Here is a 24,137-nt window from a genome sequence, read left to right as displayed (position 1 = left end):
TTCATATTGATTCATTTAGATTTATTAGTTTGAAATTGATGTAACTATCATGGAGACAATTAGTTGTCGTCTGTCATTTCTGTAACAAGGAAAGCAAGCTTATCATGCTTTTCATCATTTTTTAATTTAATACATACAATTATTGATTGAATAGGAAAATATTAGCCGCAAAGAGAACAAGAGGCCCTGCAACAGAAGGCATGCTGAAGCCCTGAGTCATTCTTTGATAACATAAAGAGACTACAACAGAACTGACAAGATGCTTGAAACTGCACTTTGTTTGAATTAGTTTTTGGAGGTAGCTTCACTTCACATTGTGTTCCTAAAACTGTTGCACAAGAGTGTGCAGTGTGATTTAAAAAAAAAAAATCCTCTTTGAAATAATGATTGCAAATGTCCCACCAGAAATATATACGAGGTAGAGGTAGAGCAAAGGTATTTGGCTTAATTTGATATTACAGCACTCAAATCTGTGGATCTTTACAGACGGAGAGTGATGTCACCCAAGAAAAAGGCCAGAGTGAGTAAAACAACTGCAAGTTCAGGTAAGAAGATAAAATCCTTGTCAAACGTCTTGTCTGGTGGTTTTTCTGATGACTGCTGGGACCTTGCAGGCGAAATTGACTTTGGAGAAACAGTTTCTGTGACTGGCAAGAAGAGAAAAGCTGTAGCTTCTGTCGGGAAAAATGAGGAGGGCTCCAAGTCGGCAGGCTCTGCAGACCACAGCCACTGGCTGATGAAGTCTGAGCCCGAGAGCCGCATTGAGAACGGCATCGATGTGAAGGTACAAAGCGGCGCGGCCTCTTCTCTTACGGTAAAAATTGATGGCTCTTGTGTGACTATCACGCTTCATTCTGCAGTTTGGCATAGAAGATCTGAAGGCTCTGCCTGATCAGACTGGCTGCTGGGACGGCGTCCGCAACTATCAGGTACAGCCACAAAACGTTCATCAGAATACAGGGGACCAGCTCAGCACTACACTAAAAAAAAAAAGCTTGTCTTGGCTTAACGCCACCACCATTTTGTCATGAATCTGTCTAGAGTAGAACTGATTTGCTCAGCCTGTCACCTGCAGGCTCGCAACTTCATGAGGCAGATGAAAGGGAGGGCAGCTGGCTTTCTTTTACCACAGCAACTGCAAGAACCCAGGGATTGCAGGACTCATGAAGGTGAGTCGCTCTTCCTTCGTTAAAATAAACCTCCTAACAGGCTTGATATTCAGCCATATTTCCTTGTCCAGATTGTGAAGGAAGCATATGTGGACCACACTCAGTTTGACAAGAAAGATGTCCATTATGACGCATCCAGCAAACCAGACAAGCCCAAGTGGAGCATGGTAAACCAAGCACATGTTCATTCAGCAGAGTAACTGGTAATGACGACAAGGCTTCACAGGCTGCACTCGCCGCTTCCTCCTCTCAGGTAGATGTTCGGTATCAGAGAATGATGAGGCGTTTTCTCCCTCTGGCGGAGCTGAAGAAGTACCACCTGCAGCATCGGGCCAGCGGGGGGCCTCTGAAGGACATGGCGCTTTTTACGAGGGCCAGGCTCTCTGTCCAGCCCCTCGCCTCTGGTATGTAAGAACCGGCGGCGCCGCTTTGTCCTGCTGTACAGCTGTGATCGGGTTTTTCTTTTCTGTCCGCAGAGGAGTTCGACTTCATCCTGAGCCTGGAGGACAAAGAGCCTTTGTGAAGATTTTCTTCATGCTGCAGTGAAATCACTGGAGAGAGACATCTACCATCAAACTAGTGGTTATGTGGACTGTAACTGTTGTATTCTTTTATGCTAATAATATAAAATATAAATGTGTTTATTACAGCCAAAGTTGAATTTGTCAGCTTCCTTTTCTTGGCAAAAAAATAACATTTAAACTGTAGGAAGCGAATGCATCGCAGTGGTGTGACATCATCTGTAATCTGACTGGTCTTGTTTTACTGACACTAATCATCGTTTAAAACACAACTAATCACAGCATCACACAGCTGGTTAAAACATCAGAAAGCATTCAGCGCTCTGTGAAGTTCCACAGTAAGCTTCATTTGTGCGAAGTGGGAACACAAAAGGTGTCTGACATCCTGCCAAACTCAGTACTGTCAGCTTTTAACTCAGGGAATCATCATAACCCTGCTGTGCTCACTCTCCGGTGAAGATCTGTTAAAGTGAACAGAAAGATGTCTCAGATGGTGTTCCTGCACAGATTTCATGTGCTGGAAGCTGACGGCTGCCTCGATGCTGAAAGATGCAGTGATGACTGCACTGTTTAAAGTGAAATCTGCTTTTTACAGTCATAGAAGTGATGAAGTCCGGCGCAGCTGGGGAACCTCTCATCTGTCCTGTTAAAGGTGTCGGGCCTTAAGTACTGATTGTTACAACCAGATAATAAAGTTTAACTGCAAATCACTTTGGTTAAAAGTGACTAAACTTGTGTGATGAAGTCTTTTTTTTTTTATACGTGAGCTCTTTAAGCTCTAAACAGGCTGTCTGCTGTCACCAGCTGTAACATCACTGTAACAACACTGCAACTAATTAGACTTGTTTCTGTGATATTACGATCATTGTGTTAGTCATAACTTCAGGGTATGAAAATGTATAGTCAGTGAATGTTGGGTAATCCTATCGATCTATTTAAATATTGTCTTACCAGAACTGATTTGATATGAGCTATGAATCATTTCTTTACTTTACTTGGGTCCACCAGCACCAGTGTGAGGCATGACAGGCTCCTCCTCTGACAGGAGTGGCTGTCCATGCCTCTGTCAGAGCCGTGAGGAGCTGCCGTTGCATTTTCTGACGTGTGGATGCTGTCAAAGTTTCTTCCAAGATATTCCCTGCGGCTCTGAACCAAGTGTTTGGGGGGGCATTTCTGTGCTGGATCTCTTTGTCAAGAACTGATGACAGTGTCTTTTTATCGTGGTGTCAGCAGTAATACCGACGTGGCATCAAAGAGCTTTTTATTTCATCTGAAGTACGTATGGACAATACAGCCTGAGACGCTTTTAAAAAATCCATGTGAACACATTGGTTAGACCAAAAATCCTACAAAAAATAAAGCTTTTCCAAACTAACACGCCCAGATAATGTGGCTGTAGCTTTTACTCCTGCATTTATACATTAAACTAGAGTAAAAAGAGCTTACTGGCTCTTTACATGCTCAAAGTCTTTATGTAAACATAAATAGTGCAGCAGAATTGCCTTGAAAGCCGCTCTCATTCACATATTTTCTTGATTCTTTTGTCAGAGGCCAAAATCTTCCCAGAAAATCAGCTCATTTCGACGAGGTATCCAAGCACCTCCAGACTGTCGCTCTGCTCTAATAAAACCTTAACTTTAAAACCGCAGCATCGTCTGACAAAAATCAGCATTCAAGTAAAGAAGACCGTGTCTGAGCAGTGAATTCAGCTCTTCTTACAAGTATAATGATCTCCCACGGAGGACACTGTGGAATGTCTTCTCACATAATCCACAGTGATATACACAAGTCAACAACCGGATTCTGCTGCCATGCGTGTAAACTGTTAAATGGTCCAGTTGAGCTGTAATTGTGACTGCACTGACAGGCTCTTTCTTATTTGAAGTTACCGTAGTAACCACTGCTGAAGGGCTCAGCATCAGTGTTGCACCACTGAAGTTTATCCACCTGCGATGGACTGTGCAGGACCCGGATACGAACAACCCCTCACTAGCTTTGCTTTTCTTGGATTTTTCTCGGTGAAAAATGTTAACGGATATTTCTTTAATTAAAATATCAGCGTGTTGCATCGTTAAACTCTGTGAGCACTTTAAGAATATGTTGAACTATACTTTCATTGCACGCACGCACCCCCCCCTCTCAAAACATTTGTGCTCAGGCTCATAGCGACACATGGCAACAAACTCCCTCATTTTTGCAACACAACAACAGCGGAGGTTTTTCCATTTGGCATCAATTTATTGGACTTCATGGAACAAGGAGTTATCGATTAGCATTTTGCAAAAGATAGATAGTTCTACTGTCATTTTTCTCTGGTTAAAAGGCTAAAATCATGTTAGAGGCAGGAAGATTTAATTTGCTTATTACACAACATAGGCACAACTTTTCAAGTCTCTAATAACGAGGATAGAGAAGACTCTGTAGGATCAGACCTTGATAAAAACACTTTGACACCGTCCCCCAACACCACTGGAATGCTGAGGTAAAGCACATGGACATTATAAGTCATTTTGTAGCACTGCGTACTGGATATTCATTGTATACAAGCTGGAACAGGATAACAGGTTTAACTGGTCTTATTTACATGCTTTTGAAAAAAAAGAAAAAAAAAAAGAAGGTGGGATAATACTTTAGGCGTCCTACTCAAAATATTCCATTTTCTACCTCCAACATTTTGTTCAAACACCACAGAGAGAAAGCGTGTTCAGCAAGATAAACCAGTGCAAAGTTACCTCTTTTTTAGACCCTACATCAATGTTAGGAATGCATTCATTAAATGAGGAATGTCAGATTGGCCTGTTGGAAATCTCATGATAAATCATTTGTAATAATAAAGAGACCAGAAATGAATTAATCCCAAAAAAGCGTTAGAATGTAACAAACAAGGCTTGAAAATGGTTGAAAGAAATTTCATATGATCTTACTCAGCAGACGTGGCGACAGGTGATTAGTTTGATTCTCGTACAGAAACACAAAACGCGTGAATGAAGAAGGACGTGACCAGCAGCCTGAAGCTGCTCTGAACGCCCCATGCAAACGCTTTCATAGTTCACACACAGTGTTAGTGTGTGCGTGTGTGTGTTGGTCTCCCTTCTTCCTCCCTTCACCAGCAGCAGCTACAGCTAAAACAGCTGCCCCGCCAGATGTTGCACAGTTGACGGGTGTCGCCGCCACTGCGGCGCGGACGCCGACGAGTCTTGTGAGAGGAGGGCGGCGGCTCTAGCCGCTCTCCTCCTTTGCAGCCTGTTCCAGCGCGCTCTCCGAAGCAGCCGAGCCCTCGAACCTCTGGGAGGCGATGGCGGCCTGGTGAGACATGCTCTTCCTCACCACATCCCCTTTCCTCCACAGTGTGATTTCCTGCAAGGGTGGAGGTAATAAAAGGATTGGAGGTTTAAATCTGTGTGCGTTGATGATATTTGTGTCTCCTTATATCCGTGAAAGCTTAGTGAGAGATGATAATTAACGGCTCAAGAAGAAACAGTTGTCTTGTCCTAGATTTACCAGCCGTACGTAAACATCACATCAAACAATTTCTGAGTAATAATGAAAATTTTTATACTTGATGCTCGCAATGCTTTCAGTTATTTTAGCAAAGAAGCACCCAAGAGACACCAAGGGAAGCTGTGCGATGGAGATGACTACTTCATCTCACCAGGTCAGTAATGGCTACGAAAAAAGAGCATTTCAGAGAACACTGGGATGAGTTCACTCTTCTTTCTTCTTTGCTATTCAGCGCATAATTGGAGATCTCATCATACGTTATGAGGTAAAATTAGACGACTCAGTGAATCCAGACAAAACTCTAAACATCCTTGTAGAAAAAAAAAAAAAGAGGTGAAAACATTAGCTCACTGCAATCTTCAGGCCTTCAGGTGGCAATGTGTTAAAAATAAACACGATTTTCTCGTGGAAGAAAACAGCCATTCCCACAGCGTACATCTGCTTCATGTCCTGCCGCCTGCGCGTCACAGACCAACGCTTCCGCCAGCGCCCTCTCATTTCACGCTGTGAGAGCGCATCTCCAGCTGGAAATGTCCCGCCGTGATGCACATTAGCGAGGAGCAACTGCAGAGAAGGCCGAGACCAAACTTCCGTAACATCTCCAGTGTTCATGAGAGAAAACAGCTCGAGTGCTGTTAAAATAGGAGGTGACGCAACACCGTGGTGGGTTTTTTTTTCTTCAAACACTTTTAATATAGGGTTTAAATGGTTGCCGATCATTGCCTTCTACCGCACAACAACACATCACCTGACCCACAGAGAAAGGCTAACCTCCATTATGATGCAGTTTCATCTATTATGCAGCAGACTGCCACTGGTTGTGACTACGGTGGGAGTCAAAGCATCCTCCATCAGGGTGCACCACTGCATAGCGAGAGAGAACCAGAGTGTAGCAGTGATGACACAGATGTGGCTGCTCCAGCACAGACAACATGCAGCTACTATATAATAATATCAATATTATAATAATATCATTGTGATGAAAATATGTTTTCAACACATTTGTCACAGCAGCTTGGAATTTATCTGCGAGACGAGTCTTTAAAAAAACAAACGAGTAGCACTAAATGCAGCATGTAAAGTGTGACATCATCTCTTTTTATTAGCATCGGCGGGGTGTGTCTCTTTAACATTAGAACTGCACCAACACACCAGCCGTTCATATTGATCAGATGTACTGGGAGACTCATTTTTAGTTGACATGAGTTCAAAAAAATTCAATGGGCTCCAGAGGATCGATTTTATAAATCGATCCACCTCCATGTGGTGGAACAAATATGTTTTTTGAGGTTAATGACTAATCAGTTTAGGCCAACAGGAAACAGTGTGTGTGCGCCAGCAGGCGTTCGATTCAATTTGACTAGAACCACTTGCTACTCACTGTAAGTCATTCAGTCTTTCTACAATGCTCGATTCCACCTTAAATCGTCTTAGGTCTACCCAGTCTACCCTAAGAACAGGCCTTAGACATTCTCTAAGGCCTGAATGTCATCAGGTCTCTTAATAGTATTGGAAAAACAAGGTCTCACATCCATGGGAATGTTTTTAAGCAGGTAGAAGCAGGACAGGATAATGCTCTCAGGATACATACAAACAATGGCTGACTTGACTTTCTGCTTGGAGCGCCATCTCTCACCTGCTGTTTGAAGTAGCGTCTCTCCTCCTCATCAATCAGCACCAGGTTCAGGTAGTAGCGCACAGAGAACTTCTTGTTGATGTCTCGCATGGTGGGAGTCAGATCATATCCAGCCAGAAATAATCGAATGGGAATGGACTCCCCTAATAGATTTAAAAAAAAAAAACATTGCACAAGGTTGGACCATATCTACGGCTGAAGAAGGACTGCCGGTAGTTTTATGTTTGACATTTTTTAACATGATGAAGAATAAGTGGCGTTTACCCCTGACTGGTGCTCCATCCATGATCTCGTACTTGGCAATAGTGTCGTTTTCGTGGTACACGCTGGGGCCGGTGCCCGTTGTCTCACGTTTGATGATGTCAATCTCCATGTGCTTTATCTTAATCCTCACCAACAGGAAATAGATTTTTCCCACTATAACATCTTTCAGATGGTACCTGTCAGAAAAGACAGGAGCATATGGTTTCTCCACTGTCAGGATGCCTAACATCCTCCCAGTGAGTAGCATCTAGAACAATGATCAGCCTCACACTGCGTTGGTGTCATCATGTACTGCAACTCACAGAGGATGCATCCTTCTTTTAATCTATACAGGAACACTACATCCCTATACATGAACATATCTGAGGATTAAAGGGGTTCCTTGTCCTCTCGGTTTTATAAAACTTTCTTAAATTCCTTACAGATTTTGTCCACAGCTGCAACAACTGCTGCATTCAGGTCTTACCGAATGTCCGAGGTGAGAGTTACATGATCACACGTACCCAATCTTACAAGTCAAAGGTCAAAAGGTATATTTTGTATTGGTGGAATTCATTATCAACAGAGTAATGCCCACAGAAATAAGATTTACGACAACAACAAAAACAAACAGTACGTTTGAAGTTTTTGAGTTTCAGCTGCTTCAGCGGTTCCATTCAGTCGTTGGGCATCCCTTTTTCAGCTCAGCCTGAACTTTTTCCATGAAAAATAGTTTAAGAACAAGGTAGAACTGTCATACTGGACCGCTTGGAAATCAGATAAATCTAAGAGCACATGTTTAATTTGCACCTACAGAAAGCATCTGGCATCCCCTCCAATTCAGACAGATTTCCACTCGCCAATCAGATCCAAGTGGAGCAGGTTTGATACAGTCAGACCAAACTGGCCTATTAGGCTGTACTCAGAGGTTCACATTTACACTTTGCTTTGGTGACGCCAGGGTTCGTGTTTGGTGAGAAGGCCAACAGATCTGCGGCGGATGCTCACGGATAGCGCGCCCACAGTTTGCCTCAACAGATTAAGCCAGTTACAAAGACTAAAATTTCCTTTATTCTAGATGGATGAAAATCAACCATACTTTCCATACTTTAGACATAAAGTTTAGCCATCGCACATTTTCTGATTTCACAACAAATTTAAGGAGTTGACATTATTCTTCAAGCGTTCAGTCATGAAGGTTCAGAAGCTACCGTCGCTTTAATTTGGAATCAAAGTTTCAGGCGTTTCTGTAAAATGGGGTGTGTGAAAGAGATCAATTAATTCAGTGGAGTGTATATATACTGATTGATTGTTTTTTCATTCTTCAAAAACATTTTATTACCTCAGTTTTGAAAAGTGCCCTGAAGGCAGGATTTACTTCATGGAACGGTTAACTGGGGAACTGAATAATCAATGTATTGTTGATCTATTGATAAAACAGCTATAGCTATACAATCAATATCATTTAAATATATATCGCTGAAATGTTTTTTAAGACTCATCAACTCAAACCAACAAACTGGAGATCCCACTTCATTTGGCTCTGAGACTGTCAGATGAACCTTTTCTGCTAAGAAGGCTACGTGGAAAATAACGATTTGTTGCATTCTCGCCAGTCTTACTTGGATTTGTTATACTCAAACTCAATGTGGAGGCAGTCCTCGATTCCAACTTCCATCTTGATGGAGGAGTTGAGCTCGGGGTAGGTGCTCAGCGTGTGGACCACAATGTCCATCTCTTTACTGATGTCATTTAGTCTTCTGACCACCGTGGCACGCAGAAAATATCTGAAAGTCGAACAAACACACACTTGGCATCTAGCTCAAGAAAAGTTCATGTTGCAGGTGAAATGTAGCTCACATCAGGGGTCAAACATGCAGTTTAAATGTAACTCACATGACAGGCCGGTTAAAAAGTGACTCTTACAGTCCCTCTTCTCACCTATAAAGCAGAGTCAATAATCAAACTTGCCTTAGCTTGACATTCTGGCCTGTGTAGGACTCGTAGGGTTTCTCAACATGAGTGAACTCAAAGTCGAAAGTCTGTGACTGAGTTATTTCTCCAGGTCTCGCAAGATCTTTCACCAGGGAAACGAACTCGTGATGGTTTCCTCTGTCGTAATACAACTCTAGAAAACAGAGATGAGAAAGAGTTAAATTGGAAGAACTCCACAGTAAGATTTAGCTTTAAATGTACCCCGTAGTGAAGAAACATCCAGTTTTATTTCATCTAACATTCAAAGAAAGTGTGTGAAACATGAAAATGTATTTACAATAAAACATCATGTTGAAATGGAGAAGAAAATCGAACATTAATACATTAAAACAGATCATTGATTCTTTGTGTTTACGGAAACTGTTAAATCCTCAAGAGAAAGCTTCACTTCACAGAACAACGTTTTTCCTTATGGGACAGTGAATGTTGTTGGATGGAAGGACCTGGATCCTCTCCTCCTTGTTTTCTTTACTTGTAGGTTATCATAATCAACAGAAAATGAATCCACCAGCAATGATGTTGAAGTACTTTGAGATCTTGTAAAATGATGTCACTATTCTCCTCTAAGTTAATGTGAAAAGGCTCAAAATAAAAAGTGAGTGCCTCCGATGAGTTACCTTTACAAACGTCCTATTTTTAAGATATTCATAAAACTCTACCTCAAAGACAAGCTCTCAAATAAATGCTGTGTTTGAGTAATGAAAGGAAAAGATTCTCTAGCCTGCTTCCTAAAACTGGTGACTGGGTGACTTGGGCCAAATTCAACAAATTTAGATGACTTTTTTTCTTTTTCAATATCGATGCTCTCATAATGACTTTTAAATGTGGATGCAGCTCAAGCACAGCTGCAGTTAAACAATCAGAAAATAACTGTTCATGTCTCCTGTTTTTTGCTCTTACATTTATTTGCCGCCCCCTCTTTTCATTCATTCTCCAGCCCATTCCATCGCTGCAGTTGGCATTGTGTCTCTTCCCCCAAATGACTGAAACGGGCACGATTGGCTGGGTTTGTTCACGTGTGAAAACGCAACTTCAGCTAAAAAGACGGCATAAACGCTGTGGTGGAAACTGACTGTGAGATGGCTAAGAGTGTCCATGATGCGTCACGAATGCTCAGTCCCACCCAGAAAGTGCCAGTTACAATCTCCCAAACAAGGCAATTCTAAGGAGAAAAACCTCTTGCTGGTACTTTATTTAGTCTGATTCCTAAAGAGGGGCAGGGACTAGAACCCCCTAAAAGCCCAGAGTCTCCTTGTGAAAGTTCTTGAAGTCAAAAAACAGCTATCGAAGTCTTAAGAAAAAACGATTGACTTTTTGGATATTTGTTATCTTTTGTTATTTGTAATCATTATCAAGAAGGTACAATTGTAAAAGGCTTGTGTACTTTTAGGAACAATCCAACATTAAGCCTCATGAGTCAACTATAATGGGGGAAAAAAGCAGTGCAACCCTCCTAAGCGTTTTAGGGGTTTCTTACGATTGCTCTTGTCAAAGAGGAAACTGAACCATCTTCTCCTATTAACGAGAAGCACCATAACACACCAGCCTGGCACATCAAATGTGACCTCTTATAACTAAAGACACAGATATCTACACCTAATTCAGAACAAAGGAGCGTGGAAAACATTATTTGAGCTTCTCTGTTTATCAAAAGTTTGATTACAATCCATCTCATCCCACCAAACTGTATGCACAATGAAGCACTCTTTATTTGTTAGGCCTCATGTGTCGGACAGACCTGTTGACACCTCTTCTCTTCTTCTGTCCCCCTGTTAAACCACTGTCTTGATCTAACTCAATCTGGAGCAATTCAGTTTTATTTTGCACTGTACTTTTCTTGTTTCCTTTGCCTCTAATCTGAATGCCTTGCATGCCTTCTGCAAATAAAATAAACTTGCCTTCATGTACCAGAAATGTCCCATAGACGGCTATGTGTCTGCAATCTACACGCTGAATCCTCGGAACTCCTGTTCAGTAGAGTAAACTGACTAGTTAAAACGTGTCTGTGTGGTGTATTCAATGGGGTGTTACTTCTTCTACCCACCTATTTGGCCGACAAACTCAATTTTGATGCCGAGATGCTCCAGCCTCTTCCCGGGGTTCTTCAGAGTAACATTCACCTTCCCACTGACAGTCTCACCATCGTAGAAAAGAAAGTATTTGTCTTTCTTCCCATCCTCGGTCTTGTGTTCTGCCTTCTTCCTCGTTTCAGCGTCATTGAGGACTACATCGATCTCGGCACTTTGTCCAAAACCAAAGAAACTCATTATAACGCTCCGTCTGCGCTCTCTCTTATCGCATGCAAGTTAGTCTTATCGCAGCGTTTCTCCGACTTGTTTAAAAAACTAGTGCAAAGACCCTGCCGATGTTTCTAATGAGAAAACAAACACACACCAAGGCCTGCGGGGTGTGAACTGAGAACTGCTCAGTTCTCTCTTGGAGCATACAATTACACGGCCAGGCATAGATAAAGTCCCCTGATATTTAACAAACAAAAACTCTTGAACTTTAACTACATGTCCATACTCACGGCAAACTAGCAACACGACGGCAAAACGAAAACGTTCGTTAACATGTCCATCAGCCAATTAGCCGTTTCCTTTTCTCTTTTTTTTCACCTCTGCTGAACTTACTGTCACCATTAAACTGTCTCTGACCAAATAAACCTGCAGCCGACACAATCCACTCAACGTTAAATGTATTTTACATGTTTGTGCTCTGACAGAGAAGACAGCGATTGTTGTCAAACGATCAAGATGCGACGTTAGCTTACGCTACCTGGTCTGGCTAAAATACTTCCGGGTAGAATTTTCCAAAATAAAGCCGGAAGTGAGAGATTTGGAACTGTACAAACGACTGAATAAATGTTCCCAAACGGGCTACTTAAGGGCAAACGGTTAAATGCCTTTTAACACGAGCGCTATAATGTAAAAGTAGTCCATTGCAATAACATATTGGAGCATTGTAATTTTTAGTAATCTGAGTTGATTACTCATCAGTTCATTTCTAACCTCCTTGCACAATAGTTCCCTCTTAAATGTAGTGTATATATTAAGTTTATCACAGCAAGAATAATAGATATAATAGTTAACCCCTTTCACACCGTTATTTATCTGAAAACTAAAATCACTCCTTACCTCTCTTTTTAAAGGTCAAAACAGAAAACAACACACATAACATGATTATGACATACAATTAAGTTGTACATCTAATTATACGGCAATATATAGTTGCTACTTCCTGTGCATTTCAACCAGCAACATTTAAATACTGCTTGTATTTCATACATACAAGTACATTTTGCTGTTATGTCGATAGCTTTTGTGCGCTTTTGTAATTGTACCTTTTATTTGATAGTGATAGAAAATGTTAGGATGTGGATCCCTGCTTTAAAATGATAAAACCATCTGAATTCATCAGAATGAGACAAAAAAAAATATGTCAACCAGCAACTGTGGCCTCGCTGGCAGTTGTGCTTGTTAAAAAACAACAAATAAATCCATAATTTTCAGTGCGATAGCGTTTGAACATTTTTCCTTCATTGCCCAGATGCCTCATTATATTTTCATAAATAACTTATTTTCACAATGGCCTCCCTCTGTACAGTTGATCCGTTATGAAAATTATTTTCCGCCAATGAAATCTGACCAAAACATTCACACAACAAACCATCTGAAGCATGTACAGTTCAAACGGATTTAATAGTAACAAAATAACAGTAACGTACAGCATTAATATCAAATGAACAGCAGATATTTTACGACAGTTCCTGAGTTGTTACACAAAACATTGACACAAACGTCTGAAAGGACATACTGTTGTTACCGACGGCTGCAACACTGCAAAAACACACTCAACAGTAAATACTGTGAATTTATTTCCAACAAACAGGTTATTTCAGTATTTACAACAAGGTATGGAGTGCAATGCATTAAATTAAACGGTAAAAAAAAAAGTATGCATGTATGTGCATATAATTCAAACTGGACAATATGTCCAATACTCTAAAATAACTAGTAAAGCACAAAAGGTCACTTATACACAGAAACAGCACTCCAAAAACTCATACTTCACCATTTTCATAGTAATTATTGACTTTGCAGCATAGCGGGATATAGGATATTCAAATTTATAATTTAATCTGTACTTGTACGTATTATCCCATTAGCGAATATATTAAAAAGGCTGATAAATTGTGCCTCATGACTTTAAACTGACCAACCTTTTACAGTCTGCTACTTACTGCCTCTATATCTACAGTATATACAAAGACAAGGTTTGACTCATCTGCATGTGAAACAATTACGGACATGTTCATCAGGTGACGAGTTCCCCCAAAACAGTAAAAAATTTCAAAGTTATCAAAAAGGACGTATCCAAAAAATGGTGAGGGAATGTAGTTTACAGTAACCTGTGATAACACCGACAGCCAAATATCAAATTTCACAGCTTTGAAATGCTTATATTGTAAGTTACAATTATGTTGGAAAATGAATAATGAATAATTTTTTTTTTAAATTTAAAAAAAGGAGCAAGGAACCCAAATACTTTAAAGGAAATCAATACAAGGAGAGGAAAATTTAATTAATAATACTTTGGCAAGTCAGTTGATATTGATGTGCATCAGAGAGTAATGTGCCATGTTAAACCTTGAACTTCATCAGCTCGAGCATCATTGTTGCATGTTAACCAGAACAGCTTTTGTTTTTGTCTTGTTAGATTTTATTCTCTGCGCCAGCTGTCAAATGATGAAGGAAGACTTGTGACGGAAATGACCCTGTGAAAAACAGAAAGCACAGAGTTAGTAAAAAAAATACCCTCAGGACAATAACGTGTTCCTGGTGAAGCAAGCTAGCGAGCTAATGGCAGCTACAACAGTGGTTATGATCGTTCTCTGTTAACCCAGGCTTTCCTGTTCAGGCTCACATAAAAAATAAGTGGGGTTTGACCCCCTCATTGAACACATCTTTGACACTAAATACAGCGTTGTGTGAATGGAGTGAAGAATGTAAAAGTCATTACTTTAAAAAAAGGCTGCAAATTAGGACAAGAAGAAACTGCAATTAAATGTAGTTTTTGATTTTGCTGTCTGGGGTATCGTGAGGCAAAGAATCAGTGAAAGGATGGTGCTGTTTACAAGCAATCTAATCCGAGCAAGTTACCATGGTGATCTAGCCGAGTTAAAAGAAAGCCATTGGTGTGACACTGAAAACTCTGACTTTAGGTTAAACTTCACTAAGCCATTAATCCCACTTCAAAGCACACCCCCGTGCAGCCAGTGCTGTGGTTTTGTTTACCTCATCTGCATCGCCGTAGTCAACGGCATCGTTCTGTGCCGGCCAATTGTAGCTGAAAAAGATGAGCAGAAAACCAGATAAAATGCTATATCCATAACACACACTTAAGGATTTCATACCATTCTGTCTGGCCTTCATAACTGCACGTTTTACTCACTTATTCTCATTGTGACCTTTATTCTGAACGCACACACGTCTAAGAGAATACAAGCAAAGGACCAAACAGATGAATACAGCCAGTCCACCAGCTGACTTGAGGAAAATGCCAAGGATGTCAACATCATCTGCAACGGCACACAGAAAGAATAGCTTGAAGTCCACATGTAATCAAACATGCTTTGCTCCATAGGTCACCTACGCGCTAGTATGAGGCCAAACGATAAGAAAGACACTTTAAATTTCCCGTTGAGGTTTTTAATTTCCTGGAAAGTGATTGAATAACTGTTGATGATTCATTTTGAGCACAGACTCATTTTGCGTCCAATGAAAAGCTTTCTTGGACAGGGGTTTTGTTCTGTTTTGTAATTGTTTATTCATCTTGTCATTCTCTTCCTGTTTAATGTTTAAACTTATTTTGTCTTATTCTTCGTGAGAGGTCCAATAAGTGTATGACCTTTCTGCCTTCTGCTTTTTCCCCATAGTCACTGTTTGCTATTGGATTTTCAACCCTTCCTTGGTAGCTGGATTCCCTGTTTGCCTCTTTTCTGTGAAGTTTGCTTTATGACTCCTGTTTAGTTAATAAATCTGCCTGTTGGATTTTACCTGTCAAGTTGCGCTGCATGAACCTACTTTAAAGCTGACCTGACCAGAGGAGGTTATTATGCGTTCACTTTTTCAACACCAAAATGTTGCCTCTGCTCAGACAACGGATGTTTTAAACTCTTTGAGGCTAATTTGTAAATTGTGACACTGAGCTACGTAAGTATGCCAAAAATACTCTGAGGTACAACCAACTTTCATTACCAACATATATATATATGTATATACTATATATTACATCAGTGGGACTGGCGACCTGTCCAGGGTGACCCTGCGTCTCTCCCAATAACAGCTGAGCTAAATTGGATTAAGCGGATATAGAAAATGGATGGCTGGATGGATTACGGTACATCAGTGGGATGTTTGTATGAGTTCTTCTCAGTGTAACCTTGCGAACACAACTGGACTTTAATACACTGCTGACCCTGTGACACACTGATAGCTTGACAGCATGTAAGTATAAGCTCTGGCTCTCCAGGACCGATAACAAAAAAAAAGACATGTGTAAAGTGGATCGAATGAAGGTGGATGTTGGTTTTTAACACGTTATGCATGTTGTTTTAGTGTTTGACCTTCATTCTCACTTTGTCCACCTCCCTTTTACCTTTAACTACCCCTTTCAGCATCTCTCTTATTCAAACACATTGTCTGATTCTGCTTTAAGGTTGAAAGCCAAACTGTGTGTCTGTGTGCATGTCACTCACAGACTTCCATAATTTGTGGGGGGCACTGTGCATGCCCCGCATCATTCTTTGCTTGGCAGTAGTACTCCCCAGCATCTTCTTTCCTCACCCGTCGAAATTTCTGAGGAGACATTTTTAGAAAAGTGTCAGTGCTCTGACACACGGCGGAATTGTCAACACAATGCTATGAGATGTCTGGCAGTGGGATGACTTCATGACGGTCTAAATACTGTGCGGTGACAATTCACCATATGGACGAGACAATAAGCTTGGTATTATGGTCCCTAGATTTCTGACAACTGCCATATGTTAAACTTTTATGGGGATCTGATGTTGTTAAAGTAAATTATGAACATGCCAGCTTGGCTTTGAATGCAGCACTATCCTGCTTTCATATGCCAGTGTTTGGGTAAGCCTCCTCACTGGCTATCTTTACACACAGGGATTAAATTGCTCTTACTCATTCCATGGTTAAGGTTTTATTCTGGTTAAGCTGTTTACTTTATATGAGCTGTAATTGACTATATCCTTAAAAAAAGAGTCCCATCCAAAAACTTCCAATTTACAATATTATAGTAATAATAAATAATTCTTACCATGCTGCCAGTGATCGTTTGTACAGACTAAAATAAAATAAACAAGCACTTAATGTTGTAGTAGCAGGCAAGCTTGTGCCCCTGTCTCTCGTACCAGGCCTCCAGTGTCGGGGTTGATGCTGTAGGAGAAGTTGACAAATCTCAGGCTGCTTTTGGGGTCCTGTGGAAGCTCCTCGTTGTTGTGGAACCAGCGGTACTGGGAAGCAGGGAAGCCCTCGTTCTCCAGACATCGCAGCTCGGTGGACGTTCCTACTGTGACAGCCTCCGGCACGCTGCACCGCGGTACAACAGGCTTCACTGCACACAAGCCAGAACTCACATCAGTCTACGACAGCTTGTTCAATCTTTACGCTGCGCACTACTGATACCACAGCGTAAGGCATAAAGAGCCAGCAGTAAATTAAGTTTATCCAGGAAGTTTGGATTCTTCCATTATGCGTGAATATAATTTAACACATGGTGCATAAAATGTGAATAGTGATAAGGCAGACATCACAAGACGTACAAATTCACTTCCTTGCTTGGCGTTAAATGAGAAGGTGAATACAACTGTAACAGAATAGCTGTGGATCATCAACAATGACACCGACTGCGGGTGGTTGTGCATGTACAAGTTGGAGGGATTTCACGTTTGCTGTCCCAGTGACTCACTGAATTGATACAGCTCAAAAGCGTCTGAGTGTGCCTTCAGTCCATTGTATATTTATGCCTCATGCAGCAAACACTGCTGACACTCTTCCTTTTGAGTGCCAGACCGTGTGCGTGCAACGGTCTGCTCCAGGAGCCGTGTCTAATGTCAAGGATGTAGTGAGTAGCCAGCCATCGGGTGATCAAGCAAAGTTTCCCACTGACTGCAGCAAACAAATGCAGCAAACAGACCCTAACCCCAAGGCCTTTTCTTCTGCTCGCAGTAACTCTGACTGTTCTCCTGCTTTCAAACAGTTACTGTACATTTACAATATCTTTAGAAGCAACACATATTCCACTCAGTTTGTGTGCTTATTATACAGCTACAAGCAATATTAACACCTCTTGTGTAACGTTGTCTTTTGTCTTCTCCTGGGTCTGGTTGGTAAGCGGTGAAGCTTACAGGCCCGCTGCGTGTCACTGCAGATTTCTGTCCCAGCAGCTCATTAGTTTAAGCTACAAGCAACTCTTGAAGCAACAACTGGTTGCCAAGCAACCCCACAGTTACAACGGTTGAATACTTTTAAAAAAAGGGAGCTATTGATCTCTTGATCTAACCCTGGATATGAAAGCGAGGAAGTGTACATTTCCCAAAACGTCAATGTAGAATGTCAATGTATAGAAACAAAAACTATAAATCTGCAGTAAATCTCTTGGTGGTATACACGTTTTAGTCAGTCATGAACAGGTCAGGGATGTGGTGTATCTGCTCTCAATACCTCTAACGGCAAGGCTAATAAGTATTTCATCAAAGTCCCTTTGATCGTCGATGGCGGCCACCTCGCAGCGGTACTCTGCAGTGTCTGATCGAGTGGTGTTGAAGATCAGAATGTTGGCTGGCTCTCTGAGTTGAGCTCTGTTCTCCAAGTCCCCTTTTTTTTTAAAGAGAGAGAGAAAAAAGAGAACACTTTACAATTGCTCATTCAAATACACAGTGTGACTCCACAGTTCAAAAGCAGAGTTTGGTGCCAAGTTGTTTAAAGGTACCATTCATTCAGCTGAGCTTTGAGTTCTGAGGCATTGCCTTGAAATTGCTGTGGTCTAGTGGTTGATGGGCAAGAGATTTACCTGCTACCCTGTTCTGAAAGTACACATAACTGGGGACACCATTCTTTATCTTTTTCCATTCGATCCTTGGGTTGTTGGTTGAGATGGACTCTATCAAACAGGTCAGTTCGATGGCTGTGGAGAAAAAGCAGGATGCGTGAGAGAAGGCGAAAGGGAGTCGAAATCGTCAAAATAAAAAAAGGAACATTGTCTAAATGGGCTAGAGTGATCCTTCAACTTACGCTCAAACTCATTTGCCCACACAATCTTGTCTGTGGTTCGGAGGATTACCCCAAGCGATGATGGAATGTGACCTGTTGGAAAATATAGAAAAAAAAAGAAGTGACAAACTAAACACTGAGTGACCCTGGTTGCACCCAAGCATTTTCATCAGCACACATTATCAGCTGGGAAAGTTGCCTAATAACCAGTGGATTAGTCCGATAAATAAGAGGAGCCTGAGAGCCTTGGGATCTGACTTTGTGTAAAAACGTCTCATTAATTACTTCTCATTTCTATTTAAGGAGACATACGCCTGGGGCCGAAACGACTAAGTTCTACAGTTTGTTGAAAATGTGGATCACACAGAATATATCGTCAAATTAAACTCACTGAAATATTCTGTCGAAATATTTCATTTGATTCCTCTCTGGTGGTTTATGGCATAATTGTCTCCATGGTGACGAATCATTAAAAAGAGGGACGGCGAAATATTAAACTGTTGCAATGACAAGATTAATTCAGAGGTGCCTGTAAATATCTGGACAGTGACCCAATTTCTTTATTGTTTTGGCTTTAATCCAACACACTGTATCTGAAATGAAACGCCAACTGAGAGCGTTGAATTTCAGCCTTTTTTAAAAAAAGATTCTTTTAGAGGAAGTTTTAAGACGATGAACTTGAAACAAGTCACGTGTCAAGACATGACAATAGTCTTCTTTCTGTATTAATACAGAAAACTAAATGTCACAATGACTTCGAGGGATTTGCTTGTTATTGAATCATACGTTAGATCAAATTGATTTTGCATGACCTCATAAGAGAAGAACAAATGAAAAGGAATTTGTTTTATCAACTTAAAAATGATCTATTCCAGCAATGCTTAATATCTGCCAAATCACAGTTGTTAAAATGTGATCATCTGCATCACTAGTTCCTTTCGCCTCACTAGCGTTTGGATGACGATATGCCTTTGAGGAACAGCTGGAATTGATCAATGATGTGCCACCCATTAAAGCAGACAGCTTCAGTTTCTTTTTCATCAAATGTTACCTCAACGTATGAATAAACCAGCAACAAAGCCCACAGTCACAGGAAAAAGTGATTGCTTGGGTGAAAGAGTGTGTTGTTTATCGACTTGGCTGTGATAAAAATGTTTATACGCTGTAAAAGATCGTGAGATCCAATTAATTTAATCTATAAAACGTCCGAGACTTTAATCGCTAAATGTTCCACTAATGCATCCTGAGGTTTATAAAATAAAGAATTCATCCAAGTCCCAACACAAATCAACGAGTAGAGAAATAAAATAGCTAACAGTGGGATTGTGCTCATATTTGAACCATACTTAAATCCCCCATCTAGTTTTCCCTCTGGCCCGAACACACGTGATGCTGTACTTTATTTCAACTTCAGTGCTTAAGTGAACCGCTTAAAGCAATCAATGTTACTTTACAAATGCCAGACTTTAATGGCAAGTGGTATAATTCACAAATTCTGTCAAAACTGGGGCAGCAGATTTAAGGTGGAAAATGTGTACATTTGGGGGAGAGGAGTGTACAGTGTCACAGCAAATGAAGAAAATCTGAAAATTGCTGTTCATTGTGTCTGCTTAAAACTGGCAAGTATAAATAAGTATTATTCTGCCTTCCACTGGTACCCTACACTCAACCTTTTTTGTCTGAGCCACATCCAAATGCAGTAATTGCTGGGTACACATGCAAATAACAGCACCCGTGCTCAGTAATGAAAGCATTCCTGCTCCCTGTGGGGGGAGCACAAAGGGCTTCAAATGAGGGCAGAAATAAGACAATAATAGTCAACCGAGCAGCTCCTGAATACAACGAGACAAGCCTGCGTGCCCCAGGCAATGTGCACTCAGAGGTATTTATTCAAAGGAGCCTTGTTAGCAGGCGACTGACCCTGAGATGTGCTGCACAGAATGACAAAGGGAGCTAGCTGATGCTCAGCCGGAAAATGAAGAAAACATGGGTCCTGCCACAGCGTCCGGTCATAGAAGCACAGCCGAGGACACTGATGGGATTTGACTCCCAGGTCTCAGCTTCCGTCTCTGTTGCTGACTTTCCCACTCTGTACATCAAGATCTATTTTTACCACCGCTGTGACTGGACATCCTGTGAGACATGAGGAGAGCTCCCTCGGCATATGCACGTACTGGGCCTTGAGGTCGCTTTCTAGCCTGTTTCTTGCACAGCTCAGACACTGCAGAGCTAAATCAGGACTCATTTTTAGGTAGGAAAGAAGAAAAAAAAAACTGTGGCACCCTCACAGATTAAAACATTTAATCAAATGTTACGACAAGAACAAAAAATCAACGGCTTTCAGGTTGCAACATAACTGTGTGTCATCTGTTATTCTAAGTTATGAGGAAACACTTTAGATTTGTTAGAGAACATCTGTTTTGATAAGCACTGAAACAAAAGGTCATTACCCCCATGTCCATTTAGACAAAAAAAATAGACAAGATTTTAGTCCTTCTCATTTGTATTACACAATTTTTGGATTGTGGTTGTAGGATACATTGGGCCATGGGTCAAATGCAACAATATTAACATATAAGAGGTTTCTTTTCATCTGTTACCAAAAAAACAACAAATGGAGGCCGTGGGAAAGACTAACCACAGTCAATTAACAAGACAATGTGTAACTAATTATTAATGCAAACCTAGAATAAAAGCCTTCAGACAACAATGCTTTGTTGTCCCCGCGTGACACAATGTAGGCTAAAGAGAAGAAAGTACTTTCTGATTTATGAAAATAATCTCAGTGCTCGCTGGAAAGCAAACAAAGCCTCATTTTAATCCCTCTCTTATTGTAAAGCACACACGAAATGGGTCTATAGCCCGGTCTAAGAGAACCCTGCTATTAAATAGCCAAATTCTGCAATCCTCTTATGTGCGTAGCAGGAAAACAACCACCCATCCCGATCCAAGCAGCAAAAGTTGTTGAAGCAGTGCATCTAAAAAAAGCTTATTCCCAGACATTCCAGTGCAGTCGCTGCACATACGTGCTGAAGGCTGACGATGGGGGCAAGGACCACTGGGATTCACAGCATTCTGGGGTGACAGCGTAAAAATCCTTCCGCTAAATTAAACTAAAACAGTCATATTGGGATTAGTTCTTAAGGGAAATGTAAGAAAGAGACATGTGAACTCTGGTCCCCCCCCACCCCAATCATCGGAGGCTACAAATATGACACGGGTGAAGAAAGCATCACGGCGGGAGCCAAGAGCAACAAGATGTAGCTCCAGTATGTTTTACCCCTGCAGCTCAAACATCCTGGTGAGGCAACGGAAAGCAAACTCATGATGATCTTAAGCGGAGATACAAAGTTTTTCCAAAATACCAATTGCTCTCATATTCATCATGTGGGGGTGTGTCCTTGTTGATTTGTTTACATTTTTTTCCACTTCAGCATGTAGTTATTCCCATGGGCTTACGTTTGTTAACATAACCGCATTCAAGATTGTTTTGTCTAAAGTCACCAGGACGACCTTTGTAGAAAGCAATCAGCTGGACACTTACAGCCAGTTCCTACTCAAGATGGCTTCTGACTGATAAAACGTGTTTGACGAGGTAGATTCAAGAAATTCACCAGGTGGGGATTCTTGTGCTGAGAGTCAGAATCAAAGGGGATGAATACGTAAATGAGATAAAGGTCTTTGACGGTATGCAGGAGTCTGTTCTGCTGTCTTGGAAAATGTGAACAAAACCTCAACAATGTTGTGATTTGGCAGAGTTCGTGGCACATGATTTCAGCGAGTTAGCCAAAAGGAAATTAATCTCTCATGACAATAGTTTAATAGTCTCTAAAACAAAACAAAAAAGCCAAATACTCCAGTGGTTCCAGTCTCAAACGTGAGGATTAGGTTTGGTTATGTTTGATTTTAAATGGCATGTCACTGGCTTTCAGAGGGACCTGGATATATGTCCGTTCTGTGTTCTCTGGATCTCATATTTCCTCTGCGAACGGTGTAAGCTAGAGTGGAATGGCAGGATTTTTGCCATCAAACTCAAAAGAAAGATGTAGAGATACAGTTAAGATGAACACTATGTTACTCCAAAGTCAGAACAAGAACAAGGTACCAGCATTATTTTCAGCTTACTTAACCCAAACATTTCAGCCTTTTCTGCATGAATTAAACAATACCGGTTCTCTTCCTTATTCATTATTCAAACATAACCGCAGTTTAAAATTTGAGGTCAAAACTTAGACTGTTAATACTGGTCTAAAAGCATGAATTTGTATGATTTCTCCTGTTACTGTGGTGGGGAACTGCATTAACCCACTTGCACAGTCCAATTCCTGGGTTTTGGGACCAGAAGAGCTGTTATGTCAGTAGGGATGCACAATATTCCATTTTTTGCAGATCTTAAATATGCTGCTACACTCCATAGCATTTTGGCCAATGCTGATACCAATGGAGGCACCTGTTTTTTCTTCCTAATTGCAGACAGCTTTGAGCATTTTCAACCAAAACAGATGATGCTCGACCCTAGACAATATCAGAGCAAATCTGACCGTCAGAGAATCAGCTTTGATTTTGGATCAGATGATGGTGCATCATCCTAAAAGCCAATACCAGTGAAATGCTGATCATCATTGTGCATCCCTACTCAAAAGCTTAACAAATGAGGCTCTGCCCATCAGTCATGCAGTCATTGGGGCCAAAATTTAAACTCTAAGACACGAGCCACCGCTGGTGTCTTTGAGGGCAGATAAAATCAATCACCAGCTGTTGCCGCATATCATCTTCATCATGCCCTTAACCTGCCTCACTACTTACTCCCAACTCAGCGTCACATACGCCACATAATCAAGAAAGGTCAGTCAAAACTTAAACAGGATCCAAGCAAATCATTTGCATTACTCTATAAAGTCGCTGTGTCTAAAATATAGGATGCGGCACACTGTAGCTTAAATATAAGCATGCAGCAGATGTATTGATGCTCTTGCGGGCCTGGGATTTCTGAAACCCAGGGGTCACCACCATGTGGCTGTCCCTTTGCATTTAACAAAACATTGCTTTTCAGTCTGGAAATTTCCCAAGACACAGTCGCCTGAGACAAGCAAACACATCTGCTTCAATGTTTCTGCAGCAAATGAAAGAAATACAGAAATTTCTTCTTTTTTTTTTGTCCTTTTGCTGTAACGTTAGCAAACGGTTCGATTCAAAATGCCCTCACGTCCTTTTCAGCTTAAATTTAACGTTTGTTTTAGTGAGAAGACGTCTGGCTGACAGTGAAACTGCCCATTAAAACAATGCACTACCAAACAACGAAGCTTTTTTGGTATCTCTAAGCCTCTTCGTTTCAAGCTAACGTCTGGTCTACCGTTAGCACTGACAGTTCCGTCATGGTTCTGATTTAACTGAAGGTAGCCTTCCCTTGTTAAGCGCGCCTTGATAACAGCCATGTGAAAGGGGAGAATAACTTACCAAGAGTGGTGTAAAGAACAAAACAAGCTACGAGTCTCGCAATCGCCATCTTGCCGTGTATCATTTATCGGTTACAGCTGCACACACTGAGCACCTCTGAGAGGTATGAGGATGGGGCCAGAAAAGACTGGTGGATGTTGCCATCGACGAGTTTCCATAGCTACAATGCCTCTTCTGTAAAGGTACCCTGAACGCTGTCTGGGAGGCTGGAGGCGGTGCCAAAGATGTTCTCCTCCTCCTCCTCCTCCTCCTCACACACACACACAACGCTCTCTGAGAGGTATCGTGGGAAACAAGTGACCTGCGCCATCTAGTGGTCGTGTTT

At 41.2% G+C, this 24,137-nt stretch overlaps 3 protein-coding genes across 3 annotated transcripts; 1 reads left to right on the top strand and 2 right to left on the bottom strand.

Moving 5' to 3' along the window:
• Positions 1-280: 280 nt before the first annotated feature.
• On the top strand, positions 281-1,838 carry thyn1 (thymocyte nuclear protein 1). The gene is given in 8 exon segments (XM_072392284.1): positions 281-545; positions 615-784; positions 861-929; positions 1,076-1,099; positions 1,101-1,169; positions 1,241-1,336; positions 1,423-1,573; positions 1,646-1,838. Coding segments are annotated over 8 exon segments (675 nt in total). The 5' UTR covers positions 281-496; the 3' UTR covers positions 1,693-1,838.
• A 2,453-nt stretch (positions 1,839-4,291) lies between these two features.
• Positions 4,292-11,875, bottom strand: LOC140314185 (vacuolar protein sorting-associated protein 26B-like). The gene is made up of 6 exons (XM_072392283.1): positions 11,110-11,875; positions 9,042-9,198; positions 8,693-8,857; positions 7,092-7,267; positions 6,828-6,970; positions 4,292-5,047 (listed from the first exon to the last, which is right to left on the bottom strand). The coding sequence occupies exons 1-6, from the start codon at positions 11,330-11,332 to the stop codon at positions 4,910-4,912; spliced, it is 1,002 nt and encodes a 333-aa protein (XP_072248384.1). The 5' UTR covers positions 11,333-11,875; the 3' UTR covers positions 4,292-4,909.
• An 872-nt stretch (positions 11,876-12,747) lies between these two features.
• Positions 12,748-23,964, bottom strand: jam3a (junctional adhesion molecule 3a). The gene is made up of 9 exons (XM_072391696.1): positions 23,813-23,964; positions 18,377-18,448; positions 18,156-18,269; positions 17,807-17,959; positions 16,495-16,697; positions 15,826-15,925; positions 14,520-14,646; positions 14,363-14,414; positions 12,748-13,842 (listed from the first exon to the last, which is right to left on the bottom strand). The coding sequence occupies exons 1-9, from the start codon at positions 23,874-23,876 to the stop codon at positions 13,807-13,809; spliced, it is 921 nt and encodes a 306-aa protein (XP_072247797.1). The 5' UTR covers positions 23,877-23,964; the 3' UTR covers positions 12,748-13,806.
• Between the last annotated feature and the right edge of the window lie 173 nt (positions 23,965-24,137).

Source organism: Leuresthes tenuis, unplaced genomic scaffold, assembly GCF_036924035.1.
Source record: "Leuresthes tenuis unplaced genomic scaffold, fLeuTen1.0.hap1 SCAF_9, whole genome shotgun sequence".
NCBI lineage: Eukaryota > Metazoa > Chordata > Actinopteri > Atheriniformes > Atherinopsidae > Leuresthes > Leuresthes tenuis.
Note: the sequence above shows the minus strand (reverse complement) of the source record. Positions and strands in the feature narration are given on the sequence as shown.

Excerpts from the sequence above, each read along its gene's own strand:
- jam3a (XM_072391696.1), bottom strand. The coding sequence starts at position 23,876 with ATGATACACGGCAAGATGGCGATTGCGAGACTCGTAGCTTGTTTTGTT. Across the intron at positions 16,698-17,806 it reads TATTAGCCTTGCCGTTAGAG|TGAAGCCTGTTGTACCGCGG; the intron begins GTATTGAGAGCA and ends GCTTGTGTGCAG. Across the intron at positions 15,926-16,494 it reads ACCCCGACACTGGAGGCCTG|AAATTTCGACGGGTGAGGAA; the intron begins GTACGAGAGACA and ends ATGTCTCCTCAG.
- LOC140314185 (XM_072392283.1), bottom strand. The coding sequence starts at position 11,332 with ATGAGTTTCTTTGGTTTTGGACAAAGTGCCGAGATCGATGTAGTCCTC. Across the intron at positions 9,199-11,109 it reads TGAGTTTGTCGGCCAAATAG|AGTTGTATTACGACAGAGGA; the intron begins GTGGGTAGAAGA and ends TCTGTTTTCTAG. Across the intron at positions 5,048-6,827 it reads GACGCTACTTCAAACAGCAG|GAAATCACACTGTGGAGGAA; the intron begins GTGAGAGATGGC and ends CCACCCTTGCAG.